General features: G+C 43.2%; 1 protein-coding gene across 1 annotated transcript in view; it reads right to left on the bottom strand.

The window, feature by feature from the left end:
• Positions 1–26,725, bottom strand: part of XYLT2 (xylosyltransferase 2) — a 51,190-nt gene that overhangs the window by 19,306 nt on the left and 5,159 nt on the right. Inside the window, exons 2-3 of the mRNA XM_014063561.2 lie at positions 6,534–7,005; positions 2,780–2,955 (exon numbers count right to left, since the gene is read on the bottom strand). Of these exons, the coding sequence (XP_013919036.2) occupies positions 2,780–2,955; positions 6,534–7,005 (648 nt within the window). The remainder of the gene's footprint in view (positions 1–2,779; positions 2,956–6,533; positions 7,006–26,725) is intronic.

Raw genomic sequence — 26,725 nt, 5'->3', positions numbered from 1 at the left:
AGGGCTCGAGTGACTGTTGCGAGAGCCTCCCGGTTTAGGTAGGGCCGCAACTGGCGGACCAGGCGAACCTGGGCAAATGCCCCCCTGGTCATTGCTTCTTGTCCTGCCCTCAGGTGCTTTGGAGAATAGGTTGACTCTCAGATGTTTGTCTTTCACATTAAAAATAAAGTTAGCAATACATTGACAATCTCTCTATATCTATCTCTTACCTCCCTATCTCTCTATCTATCTATCCATCCATCCATATATATATATCCCACATCTACTGGAACAAGATAGAATTTCTGATAATTTTCACAAGACTTTATATTTATCCTTTGTTTCAAAGGTGCTGGTCTGCTAACTATGCAAATAGCTACTTCCTGCACTGCCCTCATCACTGCTTTACCCTTTCAAGCTTTGCAGTCCTGCCACTGTAATTAACCTAATTAATTAGGTTAATTAACCTAATTAACTTGAACAGCATGGTAAATAGTGGTACTCTAAACCATCTGAAGCGCAAGACTCCCACTGATTATGCATTAAATCTTAGGATTTGTCTTGCTTTCCCCAAAGGTTTTCTCTGTGTCCAAATCAAACAATGATTAAGGTAAAGGTAAAGGTTCCCCTCGCACATATGTGCTAGTCATTTCTCACTCTAGGGGGTGGGGCTCATCTCATTCAAAGCCGAAGAGCCAGCGCTGTCCAAAGACGTCTCCCTGGTCATGTGGCCGGCATGACTAAATGCCAAAGGTGCACGGAATGCTGTTACCTTGCCACCAAACTGGTCCCTATTTTTTCTTCTTGCATTTTTTCATACTTTTGAACTGCTAAGTTAGCAGAAGCTGGGACAAGTAATGGGAACTCACTGCGTTACGCGGCGCTAGGGATTTGAACTACCAAACTGCTGACCTTTCTGATCGACAAGCTCAGCATCTTAGCCATTGAGCCATCGCGTCCCTTGAAACAGTCATTACCAGGAAGCAAATCATGAAAGTGTATTTATCCAAAACTCTGGGTTTTGTTATTTTAATGCATGCCTTGCTGTAAACGTGTATATTTAAATTAGTGTTTTATATCAACATGCACCACAAGATGTCTTGGAAGTTTTGCCAAAATGGTTAACCAGCATTTGAACTGTTGTACTATTACTGAGAGTAGTAGTAAGAGAGCTAGTTGAGGCTTCCATGATTTTCCTTTTGAAAAGAGAAACCCATGCATACAACTGTCTAGATCAGTATTTTTAACCTCATTAAAGATGTGTGGACTTCAACTCCCAGAATTCCCCAGCCAGCATGATGATTGCTGAGGTTGAGAAACATTGACCTAGATGACAGGTAGAGCACCTACATCCACCTTTTAGCTTTCTCTATGAAGGAGGCTACATGATGTCCTGCAGACCAAACAGATGCACTTCTCTGTGTGCTGCTTGTATGAGGAGCCCTCAATTCCATTCTCCCCCTCAAGAGGCCTAGCAATGTTGACTGAGCTTACTAGCCAGTTAAGTGTTTGTGGATTTCCATAAGGACCACAAATTCTTCCACTTCCCTAAATTCTCTGACATTTGCAGATAATTAAAGAGGGGAAAATCATTTCCTCTTGACTATATTTCATAATATTAAAAAGAAGGAGCTCCACATTTCTACTTGAGGTCCAATCTTATGTGTTCTGAGCAAGGCTGATGAAAAACTCTACGGAATTAATGTAAATATATATACAAGAAAACAGGTTAGGGTTAAAAATACATCCTTTGGGATGCCTTGAAATAAACATGCCCAGCATCCCAGAGATAAATTATTTTGTTCATATGAGCATATTTCCATTGACTTTTGCAACAGAGTTCTGGGGATTTCAAGACAACATAGGGAACCAAGTGAAGATGAAGGCAAAACATAACACTGATAATAAAAGTTGGTTTCATCTGTGTACAGAAGGACTACCAGTACATATCATTGAGGAATTGTACTAACTCTCTCAGTGACCCAAAATGAAGACTGTAGCTTCTGGCTTTAATCAAATCGCCTCGAGCAATTTCAACCAAACTTGGTACACAGATAACTTACTCTCTGGAGAAAAATACTGTGGGGGTAAGACAGCCCTAAAACCCCTTGGGGTGTGTGTTCTGTTAAGATGCAGCCTTTTGTGCCTTTAAATGGCTTCTACTGTACTGCGGTAAAATGGCTTCTACTTTACAGTGCAATGCCATGGTAACGACTTCGTGTACTCCACAAGGTGGCTCCCTCTGGTAAGGGGGAAAATCCAACATTAGAAATTACATTTGGTCAGTACATTTCCCCCCCCCCCCCTATAAATAAATATCCGGGCAATGACGGGTTATCGGCTAGTTCATTATAAAAGAAAGTTTTCCTTTTGGAAACAGAGTCCAATTGGTTTTCTTTTTTAAAAGGGGTCTGTGAGGAAGACATTAAGGGACAAAAGTGGACCTCAGCTGCCCCTGGATATTCTCAGTGCCAATCCACCCTGCTTGTGGCTGATAGATTGGGATTTTGTGTCCATCATTCCAGAAGAGAGTAGAACCACGAGGTCTGCTTTATCTAACCATTCACTTATTCATAATAAAATCTTGACTGTTCATGTCAGAAAGATGTGGGTAAGTAAATATCCCCCCTTCTTTTGCACTGTCTAAAGCGCATATACATAGGAAATGAGATCTCTGTAGCCAGTACAGCAGAGGATAGAAGTTGACAGACCAATGCTTTGGGTAGCATCGTATCAAGAGATTTGTGACCATGGCTCATATCATGCCACCAGTCCCCTCTTAAAATGCTACATGCCTTACCTTATCCACATGTATGTAAAAGAAATGCTGCTGGTGATACACAGCCTTAATGAGGCGCTTCAACTGGCGGATGGCTCTCCCGTGAACCACAAGCATGTATGCAATTCGAACTGGCTTGTCCACAGAGGCTTGGACCATTTTGCTCTCATCCCATTGGATCACAGGACTAACCTTCCCTGCAGTGATTTAAAAAAAAAAGATCACATCTAGGATCAGTATAGTCTGAATGGGAAAAAAAGAGGGGAGCCACTGAACAAGTTCCTTAGGCTAAGTAACCTTTAGAATTCAAGCCACACTTCTCCTGATCCACACACGCGGTAAGGAACAACACAATACAAATGGGCAACTTCCTATTTTAGCTGCTGGAAAGCTTGTGCTGTGCTAAAAAGCCCAAGAGAGGTGAGCAAAGGCTATATTCTCAATGCACCATTACTCCTCTCTATCTAGCTGGTAGGAGGAGGAAATCCCCATCACCGCAGGTGGCCAAGCAGCATCTTTCTGAGAATGATACGCTCTTGCTCAGAAACTCCAGAAAACATTTCTTCTAATAGAACATGGGAAAACAAAAGGCGAAAGGAGAAGCATAGCAAGGCCAGAAGAAAAGAGCTAAATGGAAATAATGCTTATGAGACCCTAATTAAATGTTTCAACTGGGGCAAAACTCCAGGGAAGCAAAGAATAATCCTTCCGTTCGGGAACTCCATTTGTCTCGAAGCTGGTATTGCTAAATATTTTTGCCAAGAATCTGTGATTGGATCTTTGATTTACTGTAAAGTGTATGCTTGTTGCAGTCTTTGCCTATGATAACTACTGTCCTGTCTCCGAGGATTACTCTGTCTGTGCAAGGCAGTTATTATACCCTGGGCTCTTTGAGTAGCAGAGCCCTTTACACTTTGGATCTCTCCCAATTTTATATCTGTTGTGACAGCTTTTTATGGGCAATTCCCATCTTTATTTTTAGCAGCTGTCTATTTTTATCTCTTTGGCCACAGAATGTTTAACTGCATAAAGTTAAAAAGAGAGGTTTATATTTCCCTTTGCTCTTCATAAAGTTTTTTTTTTAAATTATTCTTTGTACTTTCGATCCAACTGTCATAGGAGAAGAGTGATTTTCTCGGGCAAGTACCTTCTTTACCAGAAGGTGGCCACAGAATGCATTTAACTTATTCCATTCCTTGTCTTCCATCTTTTTACATTTGTGTTTGCCAGTCATGCACCTAGGCCAGTGATAGTGAACTTATAAATTGTGTGTCAAATCTAGCACGAAAAGATGTTTTGGATGACACACCAGTGTTCAACCAATCCCTGAAAGTAACTTCTCTTGAAAGCATGCCCTATTCTTGTGCAATTTTCGGAAGCTGTGCCAGAATATGGTGTGCCCTCATGCAATCTTTGGACCCTTTGGAAGGTATGGGAAAGGGATGTGTTCTTGCATAACTCTGGAGCCTCCAAAGATCATGTGAGAATGGGGGGTGTTCTGGTGTAGTTTTGAGGCTGCACAGCATTCTCCAAAACCACTTTAACAACTAAGACCTTGTGCGATCTGGAACAGCCTTGAGTAGGCTGGAAAGCTCTGTCAACAGAAAGAGAACATAGTAAGCCATTCCTGGGGCATGCTGGATTGCAGGGACAATTGCACTTTAGGGAACAGCGTGAGGCAACATTTTTGAGTGGAAGCAATGGTGCTAGGGCTGAAGTTGAGATCTTGACTTCAACTTCTACTTCTCCCCTTAGGATGCCACTATAGAGCATCGAATGCCAAAACAACCAGGCAGAAAGAACACTCTGCTGAACACTTAATTCCCACAGCACTGTCTCATTTCTTACCTGCTCAGCATCTCCTATAGGTTTCTTATGATTTATCAATTGCTGTTTGTAACTTATGGTTGATAGTAACTATGTTTATGACTCATGACCTATTACTTGCTGTTCATAAGTACACGTTGAGCTTATGCACCAGAGACAAATTCCTTGTGTGCTCTATTACAATTGGTCAATAAAGAATTGTATTGCATTGTATTGTATTATTGTATTGTATTGTGTTATTGTATTGTTGCATTGTTTTGTTGCATTGTTTTGTTATGTTGTATTGTATTGTATTGTTGTATTGTATTGTATTTTATTGTATTGTATTGTACTGTACTCTATTATATTGTAGTTTATTGTAGTGTAATCAGGGGTGGGATTCAGTCAGTTTGCTCAGTTTCGGGTTAACCGGTTGCTAACTTTGCGTCTGGTTCGTCAAACTGGTTGTTGCAAGGACCTGCAGGCCCCTCCCTTCTCAGGAATTTCCACATGTCCTATTCGTCATGCCAGGTAAGCACAGCCCCCTCCCCCCCCCCCCGGGAGGCTCTGGGAGGGCGAAAAATGGGCCCAATGGGGAGGCTATTTTCATCCTCCTGGAGGCTTGAGAAAAGCCTCCAAACCCTGGGGAGGGCGAAAATGCCACCCCCACAATCTTTAAGGGGCCAAATAGGCCACGCCCCCTGGCAACCAGGCAGAGAACTGGTTGCTAAATTTTTTCAATCCCACCCCTGAGTGTAGTGTGGTGTAAAGTAGAGTATTCTTATTCTGTTCAAGGTAGGGCAGAGATTTCTGGGTTTAAGAACTCCCATCTCTCACCCTTCAGATTCATCTCTGCTGCTACACATCTTGAGGATTACTGATATCTGAACTGTTCGTAGTAGAGATGGAAAATCTTCAACCTAATTTCAAATTCCTCTGCAAGCAATTCCTTAGGGTCTGTCTGTCCCTTTTTCCAGAAGCATGATAGATGAGGTGGCAGAAAAAGCAGCAAGTGTGTGTTTGTGTTTATGTGAAAGCATGTAATCCTGTCATAAGCCATCGCATCACTGCTTTTCCTCACATACTGCCAGAGGGAGTCCTCGACTTATGACCACAAATGAGCCCAATATTTCTGTTGTTAAGCAAGGTGAGTGAAGTGAGTTTTCCCCATTTTATGACATTTTTTTAATCACAGTTCTTAAGTGTGTCACTACAGTTGTTACTGACACAGTTGTTGAGTGAATCTGGATTTCCCATTGACTTTGCTTGTCAGAAGGTTGCAAAAGGTGATCACATGACCATGGGACACTACAACCATCATAAATATGAACCAGTTACCAAGTGTCCGAATTTTGATCGTGTGACCATGGGAATGCTGCAATGGTTCTACGTGTAAAAAACTGTCACTTTTTTCAGTGCTGTTTTAACTTTGAATAGTCACTAAATGAATGGCTATAAATTGAGGGCTGCCTCAGAAAGAGAAGCTTTCCTGATTAAAAATCTTGTGACATCCAGACTACCCCTTATTCCTTTTCTCTCCACTTGGCTAGTTGGCAACCTCTCAGATGCTGAAGTAATATCAGTGAACCTCATTACAAGTAAGATTCATTTAGTCAACAGAACAGCCTTAATTGGACTGTCTGTGCCTCCTTTAATCAAGGTGTCTGTCACAGGTTATTATGTTGGTGGCCACAGCTCTGTGGCACAGCAGATGTTCTGAACGCAAGAGATCTGCCTCCAAGGGAAGGACTGGGCAGGAGGAGGTGAATGTGAAGCAAGGCTGGGACAGGACGGTGGGTTGGCAGAGAAATGACTTCAGGTGTCGGCAAATGGGCCTAAGCCAAGAGGCAACTGCACTCCTAAATTGTGCGCATGCAAAGGAGGATCATCCCTGATTCAAGGATCTCACTCTCTCAACAGTATCCCTCAGTTCATGGGGGACAATTTCCCAAGGTTCTTCCATTCTCACCTGAGAGCTGGCACTGCCGGGGTACTGACCGTGGCATCAGGTTTCCAGCTTGGTGCAGGCACACCACATTGGCAATCTCCTGCTGGCACTGCTTACTGCTAGCTCTGGCTAATGCAGACAGTGCATCTTTGCCTGTGATTTCACACTTGGGAGTGAAGTTGTTCTCGGTAGGCTGTGGGGCCCCTTCCACACTGCCGGTGTCTCCGTGCTGGAACATGGCCAGTTGGGCATCCCTTCTAAGCTGCGTCCGGTTCCTTCGACTGGAAGTATCCAAGTAGACTGGCAGCTTGAGGCTTGGTTCATGCTTCACTGTGACAGCCCTCACCACTTTGGCAACCAGCATGCCAGGATTATCCAGGTGATTCTTCCACCTTTCGTGCTTCCTGTTTAAGCTGCCTCGCCGGCCTGCAGAGCTGTCTGAATCCTTCGATCCATCATTGTTTTCAAGAAGCTGGGGCTTCCTTTGCTGAATCTGCTCCAGTTCCAGTTCCAGTTCCAGTTCCAGAGAGAGAGAGAGAGAGAGAGAGAGAGAGAGAGACAGACAGACAGACAGACAGACAGACAGACAGACATAAAGACAAACACAAAACAGACAGGATGGAGAAAGAATTAGCTTGAAGAACTGCTCACTTAGCTACTCTGCTGTGTGTTTTCAAGCAACATTTTATTTTTCTAGATAAATATTCCTTTTGAAAGTTTCACAAACCTCATGTATAATGCATCCTGCTTAGTAAAGACAATGGAACAGGAAAAATAATAGCAATGGACACCAAAATAAATTTGTTAATCGCGCCTGTAGAACAACCCAGGATTTTTAAAAAAATAGCATTTGCATCTATTTTCAGTGACAGCAGAGTGAGGCTGGAGAAGCCCACTTTAAAATCTCCCCCTTCAGGCATTAATAAATTCAGTACATACTTAGCTATTCATGACATGAACAGACAGCTCACAACTTGCATTTCAGGTCTGGAATTGCTCTCTAAGGTAGGTGACTGTTATCCCCATTTTACATAGGGTAAAATGAGGCAGAAAGACCATGTGGCCCAGGGCTATGCAGATAAAGGAAGATATGAAGGACAAAAGTGGGTTGTAGCAAAAATGATATAAAATGCAAGGCATTTTGATGTAAACCAATCACAATTTTATTTGGATTTAGAATGAATGAATGAGGGATTAATGGGCTACAAGCAGATGCTTTGCGCGTTCCCTCCAAAACAAGTTCCATTCAGTTGAATAAAGCAATAGCACTTATGCCACACAAAGGATTACATTCGGATTCTAGAACATATGATTTATAAATGTATTCTATCTTCCTGAACTACATAGCCCTGAGAAGATAACTATCAGCCCAAAACCTGAATAAAAACCATCAAGCTTAAGTGCTTATCTGCTGAACCATATCCATTTTGATAATTTCAGAATGAAAGGGCTCATCTACATACAAAAAATATTGAGAGAGGAGAGAAACATGTGCCTGTAAAAATGGTTGTCCTCAAGGATGACTCAAGTAGCATTGCTGCCTGCCTAGAAAGTAATGGGGAACATTTAGTTCTTCTGTATGCAACCTTCCTCCACCCCCCGCCCATTTAAATTCCCCACTTGCACAGCAGGAGTGGAAATTGTCTCTGCCCACAAGAGCACATTCTCTGCTAGTCATCTTCCATCTCCACTGCCATCTTTCCACTTACCAATTCACCTTAAAAGGCTTCTGCCATAAGAGCTCCAAAATCTTTGCATCTCTTTCCAATAAGGAAAAGGTGAAATTATTGGCAAAGTGATAAACATCTTGGCTGGAACCCAATCCTTTCCCCTTGCAAATAGCTTCTCTCCACCCACCTTCATTGTCTAGCTTTCCTTTTTTCCTCCTCCCAGCCAGGTCCCGAGAAGACATTTGATTTGGGTGCTGATGGGAATCTTGACCTCTTGGTAGACATGGTAGTCTTCCATAAGATTCCCATGAGTGAAACAAAACAAACCCAGAAACAGGCTGCACTGATGAAGTATCAGCCCAACAGGCAGCCACAGTATAACTATTCAGTGTCCTCCAATTAAATAGAAGGTGGCAGTCGTTTAGTGGTCCAATTTGGAGCTTCTGATGGCTACTCCTCATGTACTCCAGAAGGTTAACGTGTGAGTATTTTTTCCACTTTCCATAGATAGCAATATGTTTCTCTTGGGTCACCTTGATCCAGCTTCAGCCTGCTTCAGCAGTTGGGTGGCACCAAGATGGAGGCTGAGCTGTGAGGAAACCTTCTCTTGAAGAAAGGGATCTCTGAGGGGGAGCCCCCCCCCACCTCCTGATCCAAGGCCTCATCACTCCCAGTTGGGCCTGCCACTTGCCCCTGGGGAATCTCCGCTCCCTCGTCCATGCCCCACTCACGTGTCCGACGAAAGGAGCAGGAAACCGGCCTCTAAAGTCCCACCTGAGACCAGGGCCTTAAGCCTGTGGGGAGACCTAGGCTCAAGGCCTCGCGCTAGGCCGCACTAGGCCCGAAGAGAAGGCAAGGCCTCGCGCACGTGGCAGTCCCAAAAATGGCCACCGGAACTCCGTGCGCAGGAGAAAGAGGCTGCAATCGATCACCAGCAGCCCAGCCAGGCGTTTCCAGCCGGCGCCTCTTTAAATGCGAGCGGGGAGAGCCGCACGGCACCCACGCACGCTCCCCTCACCCCCGCTCTGTCCCCACGGCAATCAAATGAAAGAGCCTGCAGCGCGGCCGCCGCCCGGAGCAATCAGCTGTAAGGTGGGCCGCTCGCACGCTCCTCGAGGCTCCGAAGCCGCTTTTAACGTGTCTGCTACAAAACGGCTGCTTCTAAGCAGCCTAAAAGGAGCTGGCACCCCCGCACACCGGGAGGTCGGGCTGAGGCTCCTGGCCTTCGGGGGGGAGACTATCGCCCCACTGGGCCCTCCCCCAGCCGCCCGAGACAGAGATCTGTCCCTTGGGGCCGCAGCAGTAGAATTTGGAATTTAAAAGGATTTAAAGTGCCCAATTAGCCAAATAGAATCAGATTGCAAGGAAACTTACCCTAAAAGAAATCCAACTGACTAAACTACTCTAACAGACTTGGACCAGACTGAGAGAGAATCTGGGCTAACAGTGGACAGGCACCAGTATTTATAGATTTCCTCTCAGGCTGTGATAAAACCCACGTGTGACCATTCCCTCCTCCCACTCTGGAAAAAAGGCTGTTCAGATGAGATGAACTAAGGATGACAATCAGAACACATCATTTTCCAATGATACTATACATCCGTTCAAAATTACCCGTCCTGACAATTTTCATCAAAGGTTTTTCAGAGGTTGAAAGCCTAGAGCCCCTTGTTTTCCGTGCTCTGTTTACTAGAATCGCTAGACAAACTATTTCTTTCTCTTTTTTAAAATAGCCTCTTATAAAAGTCTAAACTGACTCTCCAAAGTATATTCATGAAATCCATGGACCGGTTTATCAATTTATAGGTCCAATGAATACCATTCAATTTAATTGGGAATTTATCTTTACCTATGCTATGAATCAGTGTCAAGGTTCCCCTCACTCATATCGTATTTTTCGGAGTCTAAGACGCACCTTTTTCCCTAAAAAAAGAGGCTGTGTCTTATACACTGAATACAGCATTTTTAGCCTCCTGAAACCCCGCCCCTTTACCAAAATGGCCATGCGTAGCCTTTAGGAGGCTTATAGAGTGTACCTGGGGGCTTGGGAGGGCAGAAATGAGTGAAAAATGGGCCGGTTTTTACTCAATTTTGCCCCCTGCAGCCCCCAGGAGCACTCTACAAACCTCCTAAAGGGTATTCATACTCTCTTTTTTGAAAAAAGGGCCCATTTTCGTTTTTGGGAGGTCTGCAAAGTGAAAAAACTTTTTTAAAAAAATTTGCTTCTCCAAAATTTTGGTGCGTCTTATTCTCTGGTGCGTCTTATACCCCGAAAAATACAATATGTACTAGTAATTACTAGTACTAGTCTAGGGGGCAGTGCTCATCTCCATTTCAAAGCTGAAGAGCCAGTGTTGTCCGAAGACGTCTCTGTGGTCATGTGGCCATCATGACTAAACAGTGAAGGGGCACAGATTGCTGTTACCTTCCCACCAAAGGTGGTTCCTATTTTTCTACTTGCATTTTTACATACTTTCGAACTGCTAGGTTAGCATAAGCTGGGACAAGTAACGGGATTTCACTCCGTTACGCAGCAGTAGGGATTCGAACCACTGAACTGCTGACCTTTCTGATTGACAAGCTCAGCATCTTAGCCACAGCATCCCTTGATTTGTAGCATAGATCTGCCTTTTCCAAGCAGGTGCAATTGGCTTTCTTGTTATTGTGATGGTCCTTTACATTTACTCTGATTTGTGATGACTATATGGAAAGTTTATGCCATTTTCTTGGCAACGTTTTGGAAGTGGTTTCCCAGCACTGTATCTTCTTCCCAGGTTGAGAGATAGCGAATGGTTCAAAGTCACTGTTTAATGCAGGATTAGAAGGTTCCCCTGCTCCTTAACTAGTGTATTTATCCATCACACCAACTGTCTGTCTCTCTCTCTCTCTCAAAGCAATTTATTTTGCTGATTTGATAAGATTTATATTCTCTATATAAGTGGAAGGTACCAGATTACGGAAGGCTGTCTTCTCTGACCTATGTAATAGTATGTGGGAATGATTTTGGGGGGAAAGGAGGAAAAACTACAGTCTAGACAATAGAATCCAAAGAAGGAGAGATGCTGACAATGTTACAGAAGGGAATTTTTCCCTAGTTTTCAGGAGAGTAAAAGTGAAAGAAAAAGGAATATTTTCATTTCATTCCGTGGAAGATTCTGTTAATGCAAACTTACAAAAAAAATAGAGCTAGTAATCAGTCAGTCTTCTTGTATGGACCACCTGGAAGGGCTAACAGTCTGTCAATCCATTGCTTCTTTTGGTTAGATATTCAATTCTCATATAATTTTAAATTGCTCCAGTGTAATCTTCTAGCTGATCTTGTACCCGTGTCCTTTTTTCTGCTTATAACAAAAGCTCAACGGGTAGCCCCAAGAAGACTAAATTAGTTTTTAGGATGTACGTTCCTTCAAATCAACCTTGAACCCTGATGGCTTCCTGGACAAATCCATGCAGTGTTCATGGCAGAATTTTAGAAGTGGATTACGACTGCCTCTCTCCTAAGACTGAGAAAGAACAACTGGCCGAATGTCACCCAGTTGTCTTTGTGCTGAAGGAAGATCTAGAACAATGGTCTCCCAGTATCTAACCCAGTGACTTTAACTACTACACCAAAGAGCTTCTGAAAGTAGCTCTAGGGCTCCACAAAGCGTTTAGCAAGGCACCTTAGTTGTAATCTTATCTCAAATGTCTTCTGTGCAACCCTCTGAATAATTTTCACAGTCTTAACCAGTACTTCTGAAACAGATAGGTCTCTCAAGATTTAGTACCATCATTGGATACTGAGTCCCGATGGTGCAGTAGTTATAATGCAAAAGTTCAGGCAAATTCTGTCCACAGCCTGGAGTTCAATCCTGATGGGGACTCGAGATTGACTCAGCTATCCATCCTCTCAGGTTGGTAAAATGAGAGCCTGGATTGAAGGGGGCAATATGCTGACATTGTAAACTACCCAGAGTGTGCTGTAAAACACTATGATGTGATATATATGTATATACACATACATGCATACATACATACACACACACAAATGCTATTGCTATAATGTCCATCTCAAAAATCCTCCTACCATCACTACGCTTATTCCTAACAGTTTGGGACAATTGTTTTTACTGTCGGCTTTATTGATAATTGACAAATTGGAATCTACAAAAAAACAAAAAACAAAAAAAAACCAGCAAATCTATTCAAAGTCTTCTATTTTCTCTTCTCCCCTTTTCTGCTTCTCATTCCCATCCTGTTGCAGCTACATAGCCATCCTTAGAATGGTTGGGTTTATTTTCCCTCCTTTCCTATCCTGCCAATATTTCCCTACTTTTGCAATCATCAAACGTTCCCTGGAGCACGGTGATATATTCCTCTTATTTCTCAATGGCCCCGTTCTGGCTACAATCTTGTTGGTGCTCATCAGCTGACTTTGCTATTAGAAAGAAAGATGATTAGATTTGAATTCATTTCAAATAACAACTGACTGCAAAGCTTTTCATACAGTCCCTCCCACTCAGTGTTTTTTTTAAGTGTGGGGAAGATGGTTATTTAGGCGTACAAGGCGTACAACTCTGATAGCTTGTACAAAGGGAAAAAAGAAGTCTGCTAGCTCCCCAAAAGCAACATTCCTCCGGGAGTCCTCCGGGATTGGGCGGCCTAGAAATTTAACAAATAAATAAACATTCCGCCATTTCTATTCCCATTTTTCACTATTTGTTTTTAATTTGGGTTGCATGCAGTTCTCCTTATGCAGCAATTGGAAGAAGGAGGGGTGGGGGGGAAGGATCAGGCTGTTCACACTGAACATTCTTCAACCACAAGAGTACATGCCTAACATTGAAAATGACTGAATCTGAGGCAGTTGGAAGGCTGATCTATAATCAAATGCACTACTCCATTAAGGAAACAGAGGCAGTTATGAAATTGTACTGGGGGGGGGGAGGCTTTCCAATCCCCATGTCAACCTTCTCTGCACTATTTTAGTATGCTAAGCAATTAGTGTTTGTACACTAAGCTACCATAGTGTAAAGGGTGAATTGAGGAAGACTGGGAATAAGACAAATGTCAGGCTTGGAAGCCATCTTTGTACTGGGCCTCAAGTCTGCCGTATATTCAAACATATTCTACTGTCGGAAACTAGAAGGAGAGATTGTATGGAGCATGGGAGATATGTAGCCAAAATAACCTTCTTTCTCAGAGAATCAAGGTCATCTTGTCCCTGCACCTAGACGGGAGGAATCTTCCTTCATGGCAGTGATTGATTGGCCCATGTGATGGACATGTGGGAGCTGGGGCAGGGTCTTGGACTTTCAACTGGGTGGGGAAAACTTGGAAGCTTTCAGATTCGGATTTTCCCAGATGTGCCAGCATGGCTTCTCTAATAAATTCGAACCTGGAGGAACTTCTGGACTCGGACTCTTATTTGATTGAGGATGCTATCTGGAACCTTGATAACAAATTTTCTTTGTTTGATAGTAATGATTTCTATCATCTGAACAGATTGAACAAATACCATTATTCCCGTTTCAGTCAGACATTAAGAAGCAGTTCTGCATCTTTCCTCAATTTAGTGTCTCTCTAGAAAAGTATGGGGGCACCTCCCAAAATGGCCCAACTATTAATGTCCAAGAGACTTCTGATCTCAACATGCATAGAAGACACCACAGAGAGGAGGAAAGATACTCTACCGTTTCCCTGGTTTTGCTCAGTTTGATTCACAAGACCAGACTTGTAATGTAATGAAGGGACAAAGTTACCTAACTGGTTTAAACAGAGTTTTGAGAAACGAGAGTACCCTGGAATAAGATTCAATATAAAGTGAATGTGTCAAAAAACAAAACAAAACTGCTTAGTTGCCACATTCTTGTACAAACATTGGCACCCACGCTTATACAGGATTTGAAAAATAATCTCCTTTATTATACACCTTTATAATTAAAAGTCATCATTATCTTGCCTGATGTCCCCTCAAGGGAAAGTGCTTTACTTAAGAAAGACTGTTGAAGGAAGTATATCTACTCCCTCTACTATTGTGGTCTTCTAACCTCTCCCACTCTGCTTTTTTTTGAGCCAATTACTTAAATACGGGTATTGTAAAATTATGCTGGAGCTTGTTATTACTCAGTGTATAGGTAAGTATTAAAAACTAAGGAAGAAGGCATCACCAAACAAATACAACTGCTCAAGAAGTCAAGAGAATTCACATGCTAACTTTTTCTATTTTGAGTCACCACAGATGGTTGGATATACGCTAGCTCTAAATATTTAAGATTAAAAACTTAAAAATCAACATCCATATACTCACCCTGATATAATAGTCAGAAGTGACCAGAGCTGTGGTAGTGCAGTGGCTAGAGTGCAGTACTGCAGGCTACCTCTGCTGATTGTCAGCAGTTTGGCAGTTCAAGTCCCACCGGTTCAAAGTTGACTCTATCCTTCCGAGGTGGGTAAAATGAAGACCCAGATTGTTGGGGACAATATACTGACTCTGTAAACTGCTTAGAGAAGGCTGTAAAAGCACTATGAAGCGTTATATAAGTCTAAGTGCTATTGTTATTTCTGGTCTACCACCATACACAAACTAATGGAAAACTAGGCCAGTTCACATATAAACAATTTTGAAGCTGCCCCTTCTAAGTGGACAGCTGAAAGGAGAATGCATATTTTGAAAAAAATGTCATCGTTTTGTAAAATATCATTTTAAGTACATGCTTGTCCATCTGCAAGAAAATGCTTTATTGTCTCTTGTCCCAGAACACATCATTGATATGACAAACTCATTCTATGCATACTTCTGCCTCCTGGGATATAACTTATCAGTATTATCTTCTCATTAAGCATGAAAAACTAATTTTTCTCAACTTGAATGTGGAATTCTGAATGTGGAGTTCTTCAGACAAAGCAAGGAAAGACTTTATTTGAAGTCTATTAATCTGGAAAATTGGCCAAGGCTTCACTACCCCCACTGACATTGACTCAAGCCAATCATCTACATATTTTGCTTAATAGGTTCTCTAACGATGATATTCTTACTTACTAAGTGATAGTAAAAGAAGCGTATATATTTAGGTGATCTTTTCTATTACAGGTGGTCCTCGACTTACAACCACAATTGACCCAAAATTTCTGTTAGGTGAGACATTTGTTAAATGAGTTTTGCCCCATTTTACGATTTTTCTTGCCTCAGTTGTTAAGTGAATCACTGCAGTTGATAAGTTGGTAGCAATGTTGTTAAACAAATCTGGCTTTCCCACAGACTTTACTTGTCAAAAAGTCGCAAAAAGCAATCACATGATCTTGGGACACAGCAACAGTTATAAGCATGAACTAGTTGCCACGTGTCTGAATTTTGATCACGTGACCATGGGGATGCTGCAATAGTTATAACTGTGAAAAATGGTCCTGTCACTTTATTCAGTGCTGTTGGAAATTTGAATGGCCACTAAATGAACTGATATAAGTCGAGGATTATCTGTACAATGCAAGGAAACAATCACACAATAACTTGAATCCTGCTAATTTGGACTTACATTGAAATCTTCACATATATAATGGTATACCATGTTTTCCCAAAATAAGACACGGTCTTATTTTCTTTTGACCCCCGAAATAAGCGCTTGACCTTATTTTCAGGGAGGTCTTATTATTTTTAAGGTGCAGGAGGTGGCGAGCGTGGTCACCTCATGGCTGCTGCTGTGTTGCAATATTTTCGGGGAGGGCCTATTTTCGGGGGAGGGATTATTTTAGCGCATGCACTTAAAAGTCCAATTAGGCTTATTATCTGTGGAGGTCTTATTTTCAGGGAAACAGGGTATGTAAAATCTTCCCTACTACAGAAGTCCTGCTGCACTCATGGACAGCCAGCTGCTCTTCACAGATGCACACTGCCACAGTGTGGGAAACTACCTTTAAAGCCCTTTGTGGCCTGGGTTCAGGTTACTTGAGGAACCAATTTATCCCACTGAGATTGGCCCACCCGGGCGGTCACAGAAGGCGTGCTACGGGCTCTGTCAGCCAGGGAATTCTGGCTGATGGAGTCCAAGAGAAGAGCCTTCTCTGCCATTGCTCCCGTCCTTTGGAACTTATCTCCAGGAGGTAGGTCAGCTTTGATCCTGCTGACCACCTTCCACAGGAGCTTGAAGATCTGGCTCTGCCTGGGGCTCCAATGGGGAGCCTCATACTTGAAGTGGTTGATAGATTAATAACAGATCCCCTCTCCCCACTCCCATGCTCAGCCTATTCCCTCCCTCCCGTCTTTTAGCTTAAATTATAGCTGATAATTTGCATTTTATAGCAGTAGACTTATATACCGCTTCATAGGCCTTTCAGGCCTCTCTAAGCGGTTTACAGAGAGTCAGCATATTGCCCCCAACAATCTGGGTCCTCATTTTACCCACCTCGGAAGGATGGAAGGCTGAGTCAACCCTGAGCCGGTGAGATTTGAACCGCTGAACTGCTGATCTAGCAGTAGCCTGCAGTGCTGCATTTAACCACTGCGCCACCTTGGCTCATTTTATAATATTTTATTTTTATTCTATTCATATTGTTGTATTGTTTTATTTTTTAATATTGTAAACTGCCCAGAGTCACTTTGTGGTTGAGATGAGTGGCAGATTAAATACAATTAATAAAATTAGATTGTAGATAGGTAGAGGATACCTTGTTTTCCCCAAAATAAGACCTATTCTAAAAATAAGACCTAGCATGTTTTACATGTGTGCCAAATATAAGCCCTACCCCCCCAAAAATAAGCTCTACTTAAGAGCCTGTTCAGCTGCCCTCCCATTCTGTCTGGTTGCTTGCTCTGCTGTGGTCACAAGGTGAAGGGTGGTGGATCTGCTGCATGAGCCCCACAAAGGCTTACCTCAGGGCCCCTGTAGCTAGGCCACCCATGCGCCGACACCTACCTCAAGGTGGAAGCACCAGCAACCATGTGCAGCAGGAGTCCACATGGCCACCAGCCCATTTCTTCTGCTTGCTGCAAGGCAGGTGTGGGGACATGGATGGCCTGGCTGCGGGGGCCTGAGGTAAGTCACGGGGGGGGGGCAGCTCCACCCTCTTTCCTCACACCGCGCACAGCCTCCTGCCCTGTGGAGAGCAAGAAGAAGTGGACCTCCCATACATGGGGGGGGGGAGAATAAGGTAGTCCCTGAAAATAAGCCCTAGTGTTTAGTTTGGGGCCCAAAAGGAAATAAAACTCAGTCTTATTTTCGGGGAAACATGGGTAGATAGATGATAGATAGATAGATAGATAGATAGATAGATAGATAGATGGATGGATGGATGGATGGATGGATGGATGGATGGATGGATGGATGGATGGATGGATGGATGCTCAGTTGCTCATGGGTTGATTTCTACAACTGTTGAACAAGTGGATTCCAGAAAAGAATATCCTAACCAAGAAAAAGTGTGGAAGGATGAAAATAAATGCCAAATGAATGAGACACACATGCTGCAAAGTGGCACTTCTGATCTATAGAAAACATTGCACTCAAAGCCAAACTAGCCCGTAGTGTTTGCACCTTTCTGATTTTCACACCTGCCATATTTTTAACATCTCAGTGATCAAACCAATCACCCTTGTCCTACAGAGGATTTAAAAAAAAATAAACCAGCAGTTCTGTTTCCCAAACAAGCTTAACACAAACAAAGATCAAAAACTTCCTCAGGTTTCTACTTCAAACGTGCGTCCCAGAGAGATGCTAGAACAGGCAGAGATAACAGTTCATTAGTCACCAGCCGGAGCCATCTGTTCAGGGATTTGCAAGCCTGTTTTCTCCACTCGGGAGGTAAAAGCCAAAGAAGGAGACAGGCAAACAACGGAAGTCTTGCTCCCCTTTCAAATCCACACATCCTGACAGGCATCCTGGCTAGGAAAGAGACTCTTCCATCCTTTTGGAAAGTAAGGAACGCAGCTTCCCTTTCAACATGGGGCAAGCAAGGACCCTATACCACAGAATGAATTCACCTTTGTTTCTTTCTGCTGTTTTATTGAAATGTTTGAATTCTTGGTTAGGATCTGTGCTAAAAGCTTTTTCTGCCTTCTTGTGATTAAAGCCCATTGATGGCATCTTCTTTTCAAAGAAAAGGGCTCTCCAACAACAGCCTTCAATGCAAGGCAACAACAGGCAAAACAAGGAAAGGCCAGCTGTAAAGGCACCTGTTTCCTGTGCTTCCTTGTTCCTCTTGCACATGTGCCCTGCTAAGCATTAAAGCTGGCCCTTCTAAATAGTGCCTTCAAATACAGCTGTATGTGGATCGTTTTCCCAAGAAGCTCTTCATTTGAACCATGACTGGCAAAAGCACATCTGTCCAGTTTTACACCTGCTACCGGCTGCCAGTTAAGGAATTCTGCGGCTTCTAATTGCTACACAGAGTAATGCCAAAGCAATCTCTTCTATCTCTTCTGCTTGAATCATAAAGGAAAGGAAATACAGTGTTGCAGACTTCGAGGCTGACGCTGCCTGGGTCCAGAATCCAGATTAAATGCCCACCCACCCCCTAAACTTCCTCCTTGCTTTTTTTGCTTCTTCTCCACCCATTACACCAAAGGGGCAGACACACATTCTTTAAAAGCTAAAGGAACAGAGCATCTCACACAACCTCAAGGCATCCAAGAGCCTCCAATCTTGGCAGGCAGCGAGAAAAATGCTATTACCTCTACCCAGGTGGTTCTCATGGTTCTGCCTTACCATCTGTCACAGCTCAAATTCCTATAGCTGAAGAACAGGTGGACTGCGGATTTACTTGGCCATTTGTTAAAAGACAGATTTCTTGGTAAAACATAAGGTGGTACTTACATGCTTATATACATATCCTCCAGAATAGGAACTAGTCACCATCACATTAGTAGACATCTAACATGAGTCAGGAAAATTAAGAGATGGGCAGCACCTGGCCTGGACATCATCCACACCGACTAGCTAAAGCTGGGGGATCAAACTGGCAGCCCACAGGCCAGATGCGTCACATGCAGGCCACACCCACCCCAGCTCTGCAAATGGGGAAAAACGTCGTGAAACATCACATGATGGCAACATGACACTTTGAGTTTGACACCCGTGGGCTAAAGAAACTAGCAGCAGTCATGAATACTTAGCAGCCCAGACAAACCAGTTGCATGCAGCAGGCTTCGACCAGACTAAAAGAAGCATGGACAGTGCTGCTCATGAAAGACGCCCACAAGGGAACATCACCTTCTAACTACCAGCCAATAACCTGTTTCCCCACAACATGGAAAATCCTGCTTGGGCATCATAGCTGCCGTATGAGCTCAGAAGGACATTGGGGAAACACCAGAGGTTCAAAACATCAGTTGCTCACAGATACAGCAGTTGCCCAAGATTCAAGGTCCAGTCAGATCAATCTGAGCAAAACATGGATAGACTAAAGGAAAGCCTATGGCTCAATGCCATAAACGTGGATCTGTGAATACCTGGCACCATACAAAGTGAGCAGGGCACTAAGGACCTTCCTCAATAACTCAATGGGACTGTGGAAAACAACACCAGATGTCAACTCCAAACAGCTTGCATAAATAGCCATCAAATGCAGCATATACCAAGGCAATGCACTGTTCCCGCTGCTGTTCTGCATAGGGCCCCCTCACTCACATAAAAAAAACACAAGAATACAAGTTCAAGAGTAGAACCACTAATTATTACAATCACCACTATTCAGACTACAGATGTGATTGGATGATAATAAAGAAGTTAGTAGCTAGATAATAAAGTGGAACTACCAGCAGGCTACATAGCAGACATGGAAACCATGAGGAGGCAGCAAGGAAGATAACAACATCCAAAATATTACAGGCCTTGGAGAGCCATCTCAGTGGGAAGAAGATCCATGTCGTGAACACATATGCCCTGTCGATCATCAGACAGACTACCAGTATAGTGAGCTGGCCAAAGGGGGCCTGCTGATGTGAAGATCTGGGAGCTCCTCACAATGTACAGAGGTTTTCATCTCAAGTCCAATGCCCAGAGACTATACACCAGCAGGGAAAAGAGCAGGTGGGGGTCTAGTAACTATCAAAGCCATTGTCCTGAATGAAATCCAGAGCATCCAGGTGCAGATCAGAAAAATGGCACCGAAAGATGAGCTGCCAAGAGAATGCCTGAGGCAGCTGCAGCAGACATGGGAAGAAGATCAAGCAGAAGATCAAGCAGAGGCAGAGGAAGTGCCATGGCAAAGCAAAACATTGCATGGGAGGTGCCATTGACAGGTAGCTACAGTGGCAGACATTGGGAAATTCTACCAGTGGCTGGAAAGCGCCAGACTAAAAGACAGCACTGAGGCATTGATCATAGCAGCACAAGAAAAGGCACTAAGCGTCAGATCTACTACATCAGATAGGACCTGAGGTACAGATTGTGCAGTGAGGCCCCTGAGACCATCCAACACATAGTGGCGGGGTGTAAGTTTCAGGCAGAAACAGCATATGCTGAGCGGTACAATCCAACTGATCTGGAATTACATACAGGCATATATGAACAATATATGGGCATGTTTAGAGGAAAGATGTCACAGAAGGTCATGGAGAATAACAGAACTAAGATCCTGACCATTAACCAGACATTACAATTGTAGTCAAGGGCCAGAAACAGTGATGGTGATAGAGGTAGCAGTTCCAAGTGACTACTACATCAGGAAGGAGTATGAGAAATTAGAGAAGTACCAGCATCTCAAAGTGACCCAGTGATGGTAGGAGTAGTAGAGGCTGTGACTCCTAAACTGGGGGACTAGCTCCAACAGATTCCAGGAATAATGTTGTTGTCGTTATCTATTCAGAAGAGTACTAGGAACAGCTAAGCTAATGTGCACAACCCTCAAACTCTTAGGCCTCTGGTAGAGGAACTGAGATTGAGGAAGATGCCTATCATCCAAAGGGGTCAAAAGAGATTGTTTAAATTAATTTAGAAATTTTCAACACAGTAAAATAAACATAGAACAATTAAAACAAAGAACATAAGAAATAGAGAAAGAAGGGGAAAAAAACATGCAATTATGCTTTTTGCCCTCGTGTCTATCAAGCAAATGTTATGTTAAACTTTTCCCCAATCTCTTTGTCCTTTTAAATCTCCAAATCATTAATTCGATTTTCCTTCTTTCAACCAAAAGTCCACATAAGGTTTCTAGGTGTTTCCAAAAGCCAAACTGGTCAGCGTCACTACTTCTTCGTTCTGGTAAGTTTATAATCTAGTCTGCCACTGTAGGCAGACTGAATGTCCTGTACTTCATTGCTTTTCCAGCTCTTAGCATACAATAACCCAAGGCAATACTTTTTAAAATACAGAACTGACTTGACTTTGGGTGGGGGATGGGACTAAGAGGGTTTAGCATCTGAGACGAGAATGATGGAATTTAAAATATAACCAAGAAAATATAGCTTATACCTTATTCCTAAGAAAATCAATGTTTTATTATTTCATTCTTTTCCTCATGATCAAAAAGGCACCCCTCCTCCTTTTATCTCTTGTTTGCACAACTAGGCACTTGAGGGATGCAATGTATAGTGTCTGAGGCTTTAAACTCCACATCATAAGCATTACAGACTGACCCAGTAAGCAATAATTTTTGTAGCAATTACTTTTGCTCTGTTATGTTCTACCCAGCTCATTCATTGTCCCAATCCCCTTGCTGCAAACATGCCTTTTCATACTCCTGCCTATGTCCCTAGTCTCATGTTGACCTATTTGCATACATACAGAAGAAGCTGAAAATTAAGTTCTATCACGCAGTAGCCAACATTGGGGGGATATATTCCATGGCCTTTTGACCCATGTCACATTTTATTTTCAATGAACTCTTAACTGGGATCTAAGAACAGTCAAACACCACCGAATAAGGGTATAAAATGATTTCTTCTCTTGTATTCACAATTTTTAGGAGATTGGGCTTTAAGAATACTTTGAAAAACCAATTCCAGCACCAACAGATTTATTCAGATATTATTTTAGGTTTTCTTTCTAGGTTCTACATAAAATGTACTTGAGTTTGCTAGAAGAGAAACTGAAGCACGTACAAAAGAAGGTTTTGTGCACAAAAGAAGCACAGGTCAATCCAGTCCTGAAGCAGGGATCCCGAGATCAGCTACATTCATATATCAACTGGAACCTAAAGTTTCCAAAAAAAAAAAAAATGCAGGAAGTCTGGCTTCTAGAATTTGTATTTCTTTCCACAGAGATGTCACACTACCTAACAATCAAAGGACTGTTAATCCCTTCTCTGGTTATTCCTTTCTGTGCCTGAAACGAAGTTTCAACTAAGTCAATCCTCACCCTAGCCATCACATGCCTGTCTGAAGCTTCAATTCCGCCCCCCTCCCCCAAATACAAAATGCTGCGAAAAATAAATAAAGCGTGCAAATTGTGACTGTTCCAAACTCTGGCTACCCCAAAACCTAAAAGATCCTTCGCTTCTGATTTCTGAAGCATTAGCAAACATTATCCTCAGCCATAAAGGCTGTAAGGGAAAAGGGACTTCTCTGAGTCACAGATTATGTTCTGAAACAGCATTTAAGCTGCTTTTGTCGAGTTATGGAGTGGATGAGAAGTTATCCAAATTCTAAGTCGAAATGTAAGGGTCTAAAAAAAAATCCTTTTCCAGGGGAAAACAGTTTTTACTCAAATTGTATAGAATGAAGAGCAGCACTCTTCACCATTTCATGATTATCCCTGCACATTATATCATGCACTCACAAATCTAAGAAAAAAAATGATGCTTAATAAATTTAGCACTTTGGAAAATTCCTTCCTGCTGCCTTCTGTGCTTTAGTCTGAAGATACTCCTGTCAGTCTGGTTTTAGGCCCGGATACAGCATGGAAACTGCTTTGGTCGTCCTGACCGATGATCTCTGGTGGGCTAGGGATAGAGGACATTCCTCTATCCTGGTGCTTCTTGACCTCTCAGCAGCTTTCGATACCATCAACCATGGTATCCTTCTGCGACGCCTGGGGGAGGTGGGAGTGAGAGGCACCGTATTACGGTGGTTCTCCTCTTACCTCTCTGACAGGTTGCAGTCGGTGTTGGTCGGGGGGCAGAGGTCGACCCCTAGGCCCCTTGAGTGTGGTGTGCCGCAGGGTTCGGTCCTGTCCCCCCTCCTATTTAACATCTACATGAAGCCGCTGGGTGAGATCATGCGACAGCACGGGGTAAAGTATCATCAATATGCTGATGATATTCAATTATATCTTTATGCCCCTTGCCAGCTCAGTGAAGCGGTGGACAGGATATGCCGATGTCTGGAGGCTGTTAGGGTCTGGATGGGGGCGAACAAACTTGTGCTCAATCCCGATAAGACTGTGTGGCTTTGGATGTTGCCCCTGAAGGACTGTTTGGACAGTCCATCCTTAACCCTGGGGGGAGAAAATTTACACCTCTCAGAGAGGGTTCGCAATTTGGGAGTCCTCCTGGATTCGCAGCTGAAATTGGAACATCATCTGTCGGCTGTGACCAGGGAGGCTTTTGCCCAAGTTCGCCTAGTGCACCAATTGCACTATTTGGATCGGGATGCGCTTTTAACGGTCACTCATGCCCTTGTCACCTCGAGGCTGGATTATTGTAATGCGCTCTACATGGGGCTACCCTTGAAAAGTGTTCGGAGACTGCAGTTAGTTCAGAATGCGGCCGCGCGGGTGTTAGTGGGTGCGCCGAGGTACACCCACGTTACACCTATCCTCCGTGAGCTGCACTGGCTGCCTATTGGTCTCCGGACTCAATTCAAGGTGTTGGTTATCATCTTTAAAGCCTTACATGGCTTAGGGTCAGGATACCTTCGAGACCGCCTGCTAACGCATACCTCCCAGCGACCAGTAAGATCCCATAGATTGGGCCCCCTTCGGGTGCCGTCGGCCATACAATGTCGGCTGGCGGGCCCTCAGAGGAGAGCCTTCTTGGTGGCTGCTCCGACTCTTTGGAACCAGCTCCCCCCGGAAATCCGGACTATACCCACTCTGATGGCCTTCAGGAAAGCTGTAAAAACTTGGCTGTTCCGGCAGGCCTGGGGCTGTTGACCTCACTATTGAGGTCCGGGCCCGACTAGAATGAATTTGATGGATGATTGTTGTTTTAAATTGTATTGTTTTGGGTTTTTTTATATTTTGTTTGTAAGCCGCCCGGAGTCCTTTGGGGTTGGGAGGCATATAAAAGTTTTAAATAAATAAATACCAGGGCTAAAATATTCCAGGTCTGCCTCAAATATATAAACCAAAGTAACTAACAAAGTACAGAGAGTCCTTGACTTACGGCCACAGTTGAACCAAAATTTCTGTTGCTAAGTGAGACATTTGTTAAGTGAGTTTTGCCCCATTTTACGACCTTTCTTGCCACAGTTAAGAGAACCACAGTAGTTGCTTGCTAGAAGGTTGCAAAAGGGGATCACTATAAACTTGAGACACTACAACCATCGTAAATATGAGTCAGTTGCCAAGCATCTGACTTTTGATCACATGACCAAGGGGAAGCCCCAACACTCGTGTGAAAAGCAGTCTTTTTTTCAGTGCCGTTTTAATTTTGAACAGTCGCTAAGTGAACTGTTGTAAATCAAGGATTACCTGTAATAGCATTCAATTGCTTTTATACAACCAATGTATTGGTGTTGGGGTATTTTGTTAAGATTGCTCCCCCCCCACTCCTTTTTGGAATGCTTTCTGTTCAACATTTCAAGCTGTAAAGTCAATGCAATTTTCTAATTTTCTTTTAGGAGACATTCGTGTATATATAAATAAAATTAGCATAAAGTATTCATAGAGGTCTTTCTTATCTCTCTGATTTGAATTCTCAGTGGATGTTTTAAATAAAACAAATGGTGCAACCAAGAGATACTTCAAGCATCTGAGGACCCCACAGCTGGAATGCAACCATGTTTACTTTGAAGTGCCACGTGAATTTAAAGGAGCTTTATTTCCTGTATGTATGCTTTAGAATGAAGCCTGTTTACATTTCTATTTCATTTTGCTGTTTAAAAGAACATCCTCTTGTTTCAACAATGGAGCTATGTATACACAGATATGCTGTATTGGTGACTTAGAAGTTATGTTTTTTTGTAGATAATTCACCTCCTAGTAGTTCCTTTATATGAACAATGTCTTTTTTTTTAATGCTGCAAACTTGTACAATCTAGGACAGGGGTGTCAAACTCATGGCATCATGGCGCCGTCACATGATGCATTGCAGCTTCCTCCCCCTTCATTAAACTGGGCGTGGCCAGAGCATTATGCATCCGCCATGAGTTTGACAGCTCTAATCTAGGAGAAAGACACTTCTTATCATCCCATCCCACTATGATGAAATTTGGATTCTTACATATTTGTTAAATGCAACATTCTGGAGCAGGGATGAGAAAGGTGAGTGCCTCTTCCCCTGGCTCCTGAACCTCCGTGCCTCCTTCCATCATGACTGCTACCCACCCCTGCTGCTTTGTTGAATGCTGGCCATACTTCTCCATAGTGAGGGGAGGAGTATCCAGGATGGGTTGACCTTATCCTCTTGTTGATTGGACTGAGTCAAATAAGCTCTTGGGATAAGCCCCTGGTCCACCAGGCACTGCTCAGTTATCGACTCAGTCCCTCAAGTGGATGGTTTGCCCTCCTGGATCTCTGATAAATTTGAAGAGATTTAAAGAAAGTGAAAAAATTCATTTGTCTCCCCACCGTAGGAGCCGCATGCGAGCTGGAAGCTCCCTGAGCTGCGAAAGGATTGCCAAAATCCCCCCCCCAGGTGGCACGCTGCCCAGGCCTCTGAGTGAGACAAGCACCACTCAGAAAAGAAATCTGCCAGACAAGCAGGAGACAAAGGGCACAAGCCCTGCCGCGAAGGCACCAGCGGCACCGGAGCGCTCTGCTGCTCCCCACAGGGTCAAGCAGCGAGCTGCAGCTTCCCCAAGAACCCCACTATGAGAAGAGGTGTATCAGGTAAGTACCAACGCCCTTTTCCTCCTACAGGAAGCCCTCAACTTACAACAATTTCTTTAATGCGAAGTTACAACGGCATTGAAAAAAGTGACTTATGACTATTTTTCACTCTCAGGACCGCTGCAGCACCTCCATGGTCACATGATCAACACGTGGCAACTGACTCATATTTATGCTGGTTATGGTGTCCTGGGGTCATGCGATCCTCCTTTACGCCCTTCTGATAAGCAAAGTCAATGGGGAAGCCAGGTTCACCTAACAACCCTATCATTAATTTAAAAACGGCAGTGATTCACTTAATAACTGTGGCATGAAAGGTCCTAACACTGGGCAAAATTCACTTGACAAGTATCTCGCTTAGCAACAGAAATTATACTGTATATATAATTTCTGTATATTGAAATGGGAAAACATGAAAGCAGGAGCGTAAGAGCTCTAAAATAGAAATAAAGAAAACTTCTGAAAACTTGGTTCCACCCATGATATTGTTGAGGTCCCACCCAAGGTATAGCCTTGGGGCCTTCCACTATTTTAAAGGATTGTTTTAAAAAGTTCATCTTCTTGTTTTTCTCTTCCAGAACTCTCATTTCTGTTCCTGAATAACACAGCCCACAATTTGCCTCTTAAAGTATGTCATGCA

This window comes from Thamnophis sirtalis, unplaced genomic scaffold (assembly GCF_051295495.1).
Source record: "Thamnophis sirtalis isolate CommonGarterSnake01/CBP01778 unplaced genomic scaffold, rThaSir2_p1.2 scaffold_3, whole genome shotgun sequence".
Lineage (NCBI taxonomy): Eukaryota > Metazoa > Chordata > Lepidosauria > Squamata > Natricidae > Thamnophis > Thamnophis sirtalis.
Note: the sequence above shows the minus strand (reverse complement) of the source record. Positions and strands in the feature narration are given on the sequence as shown.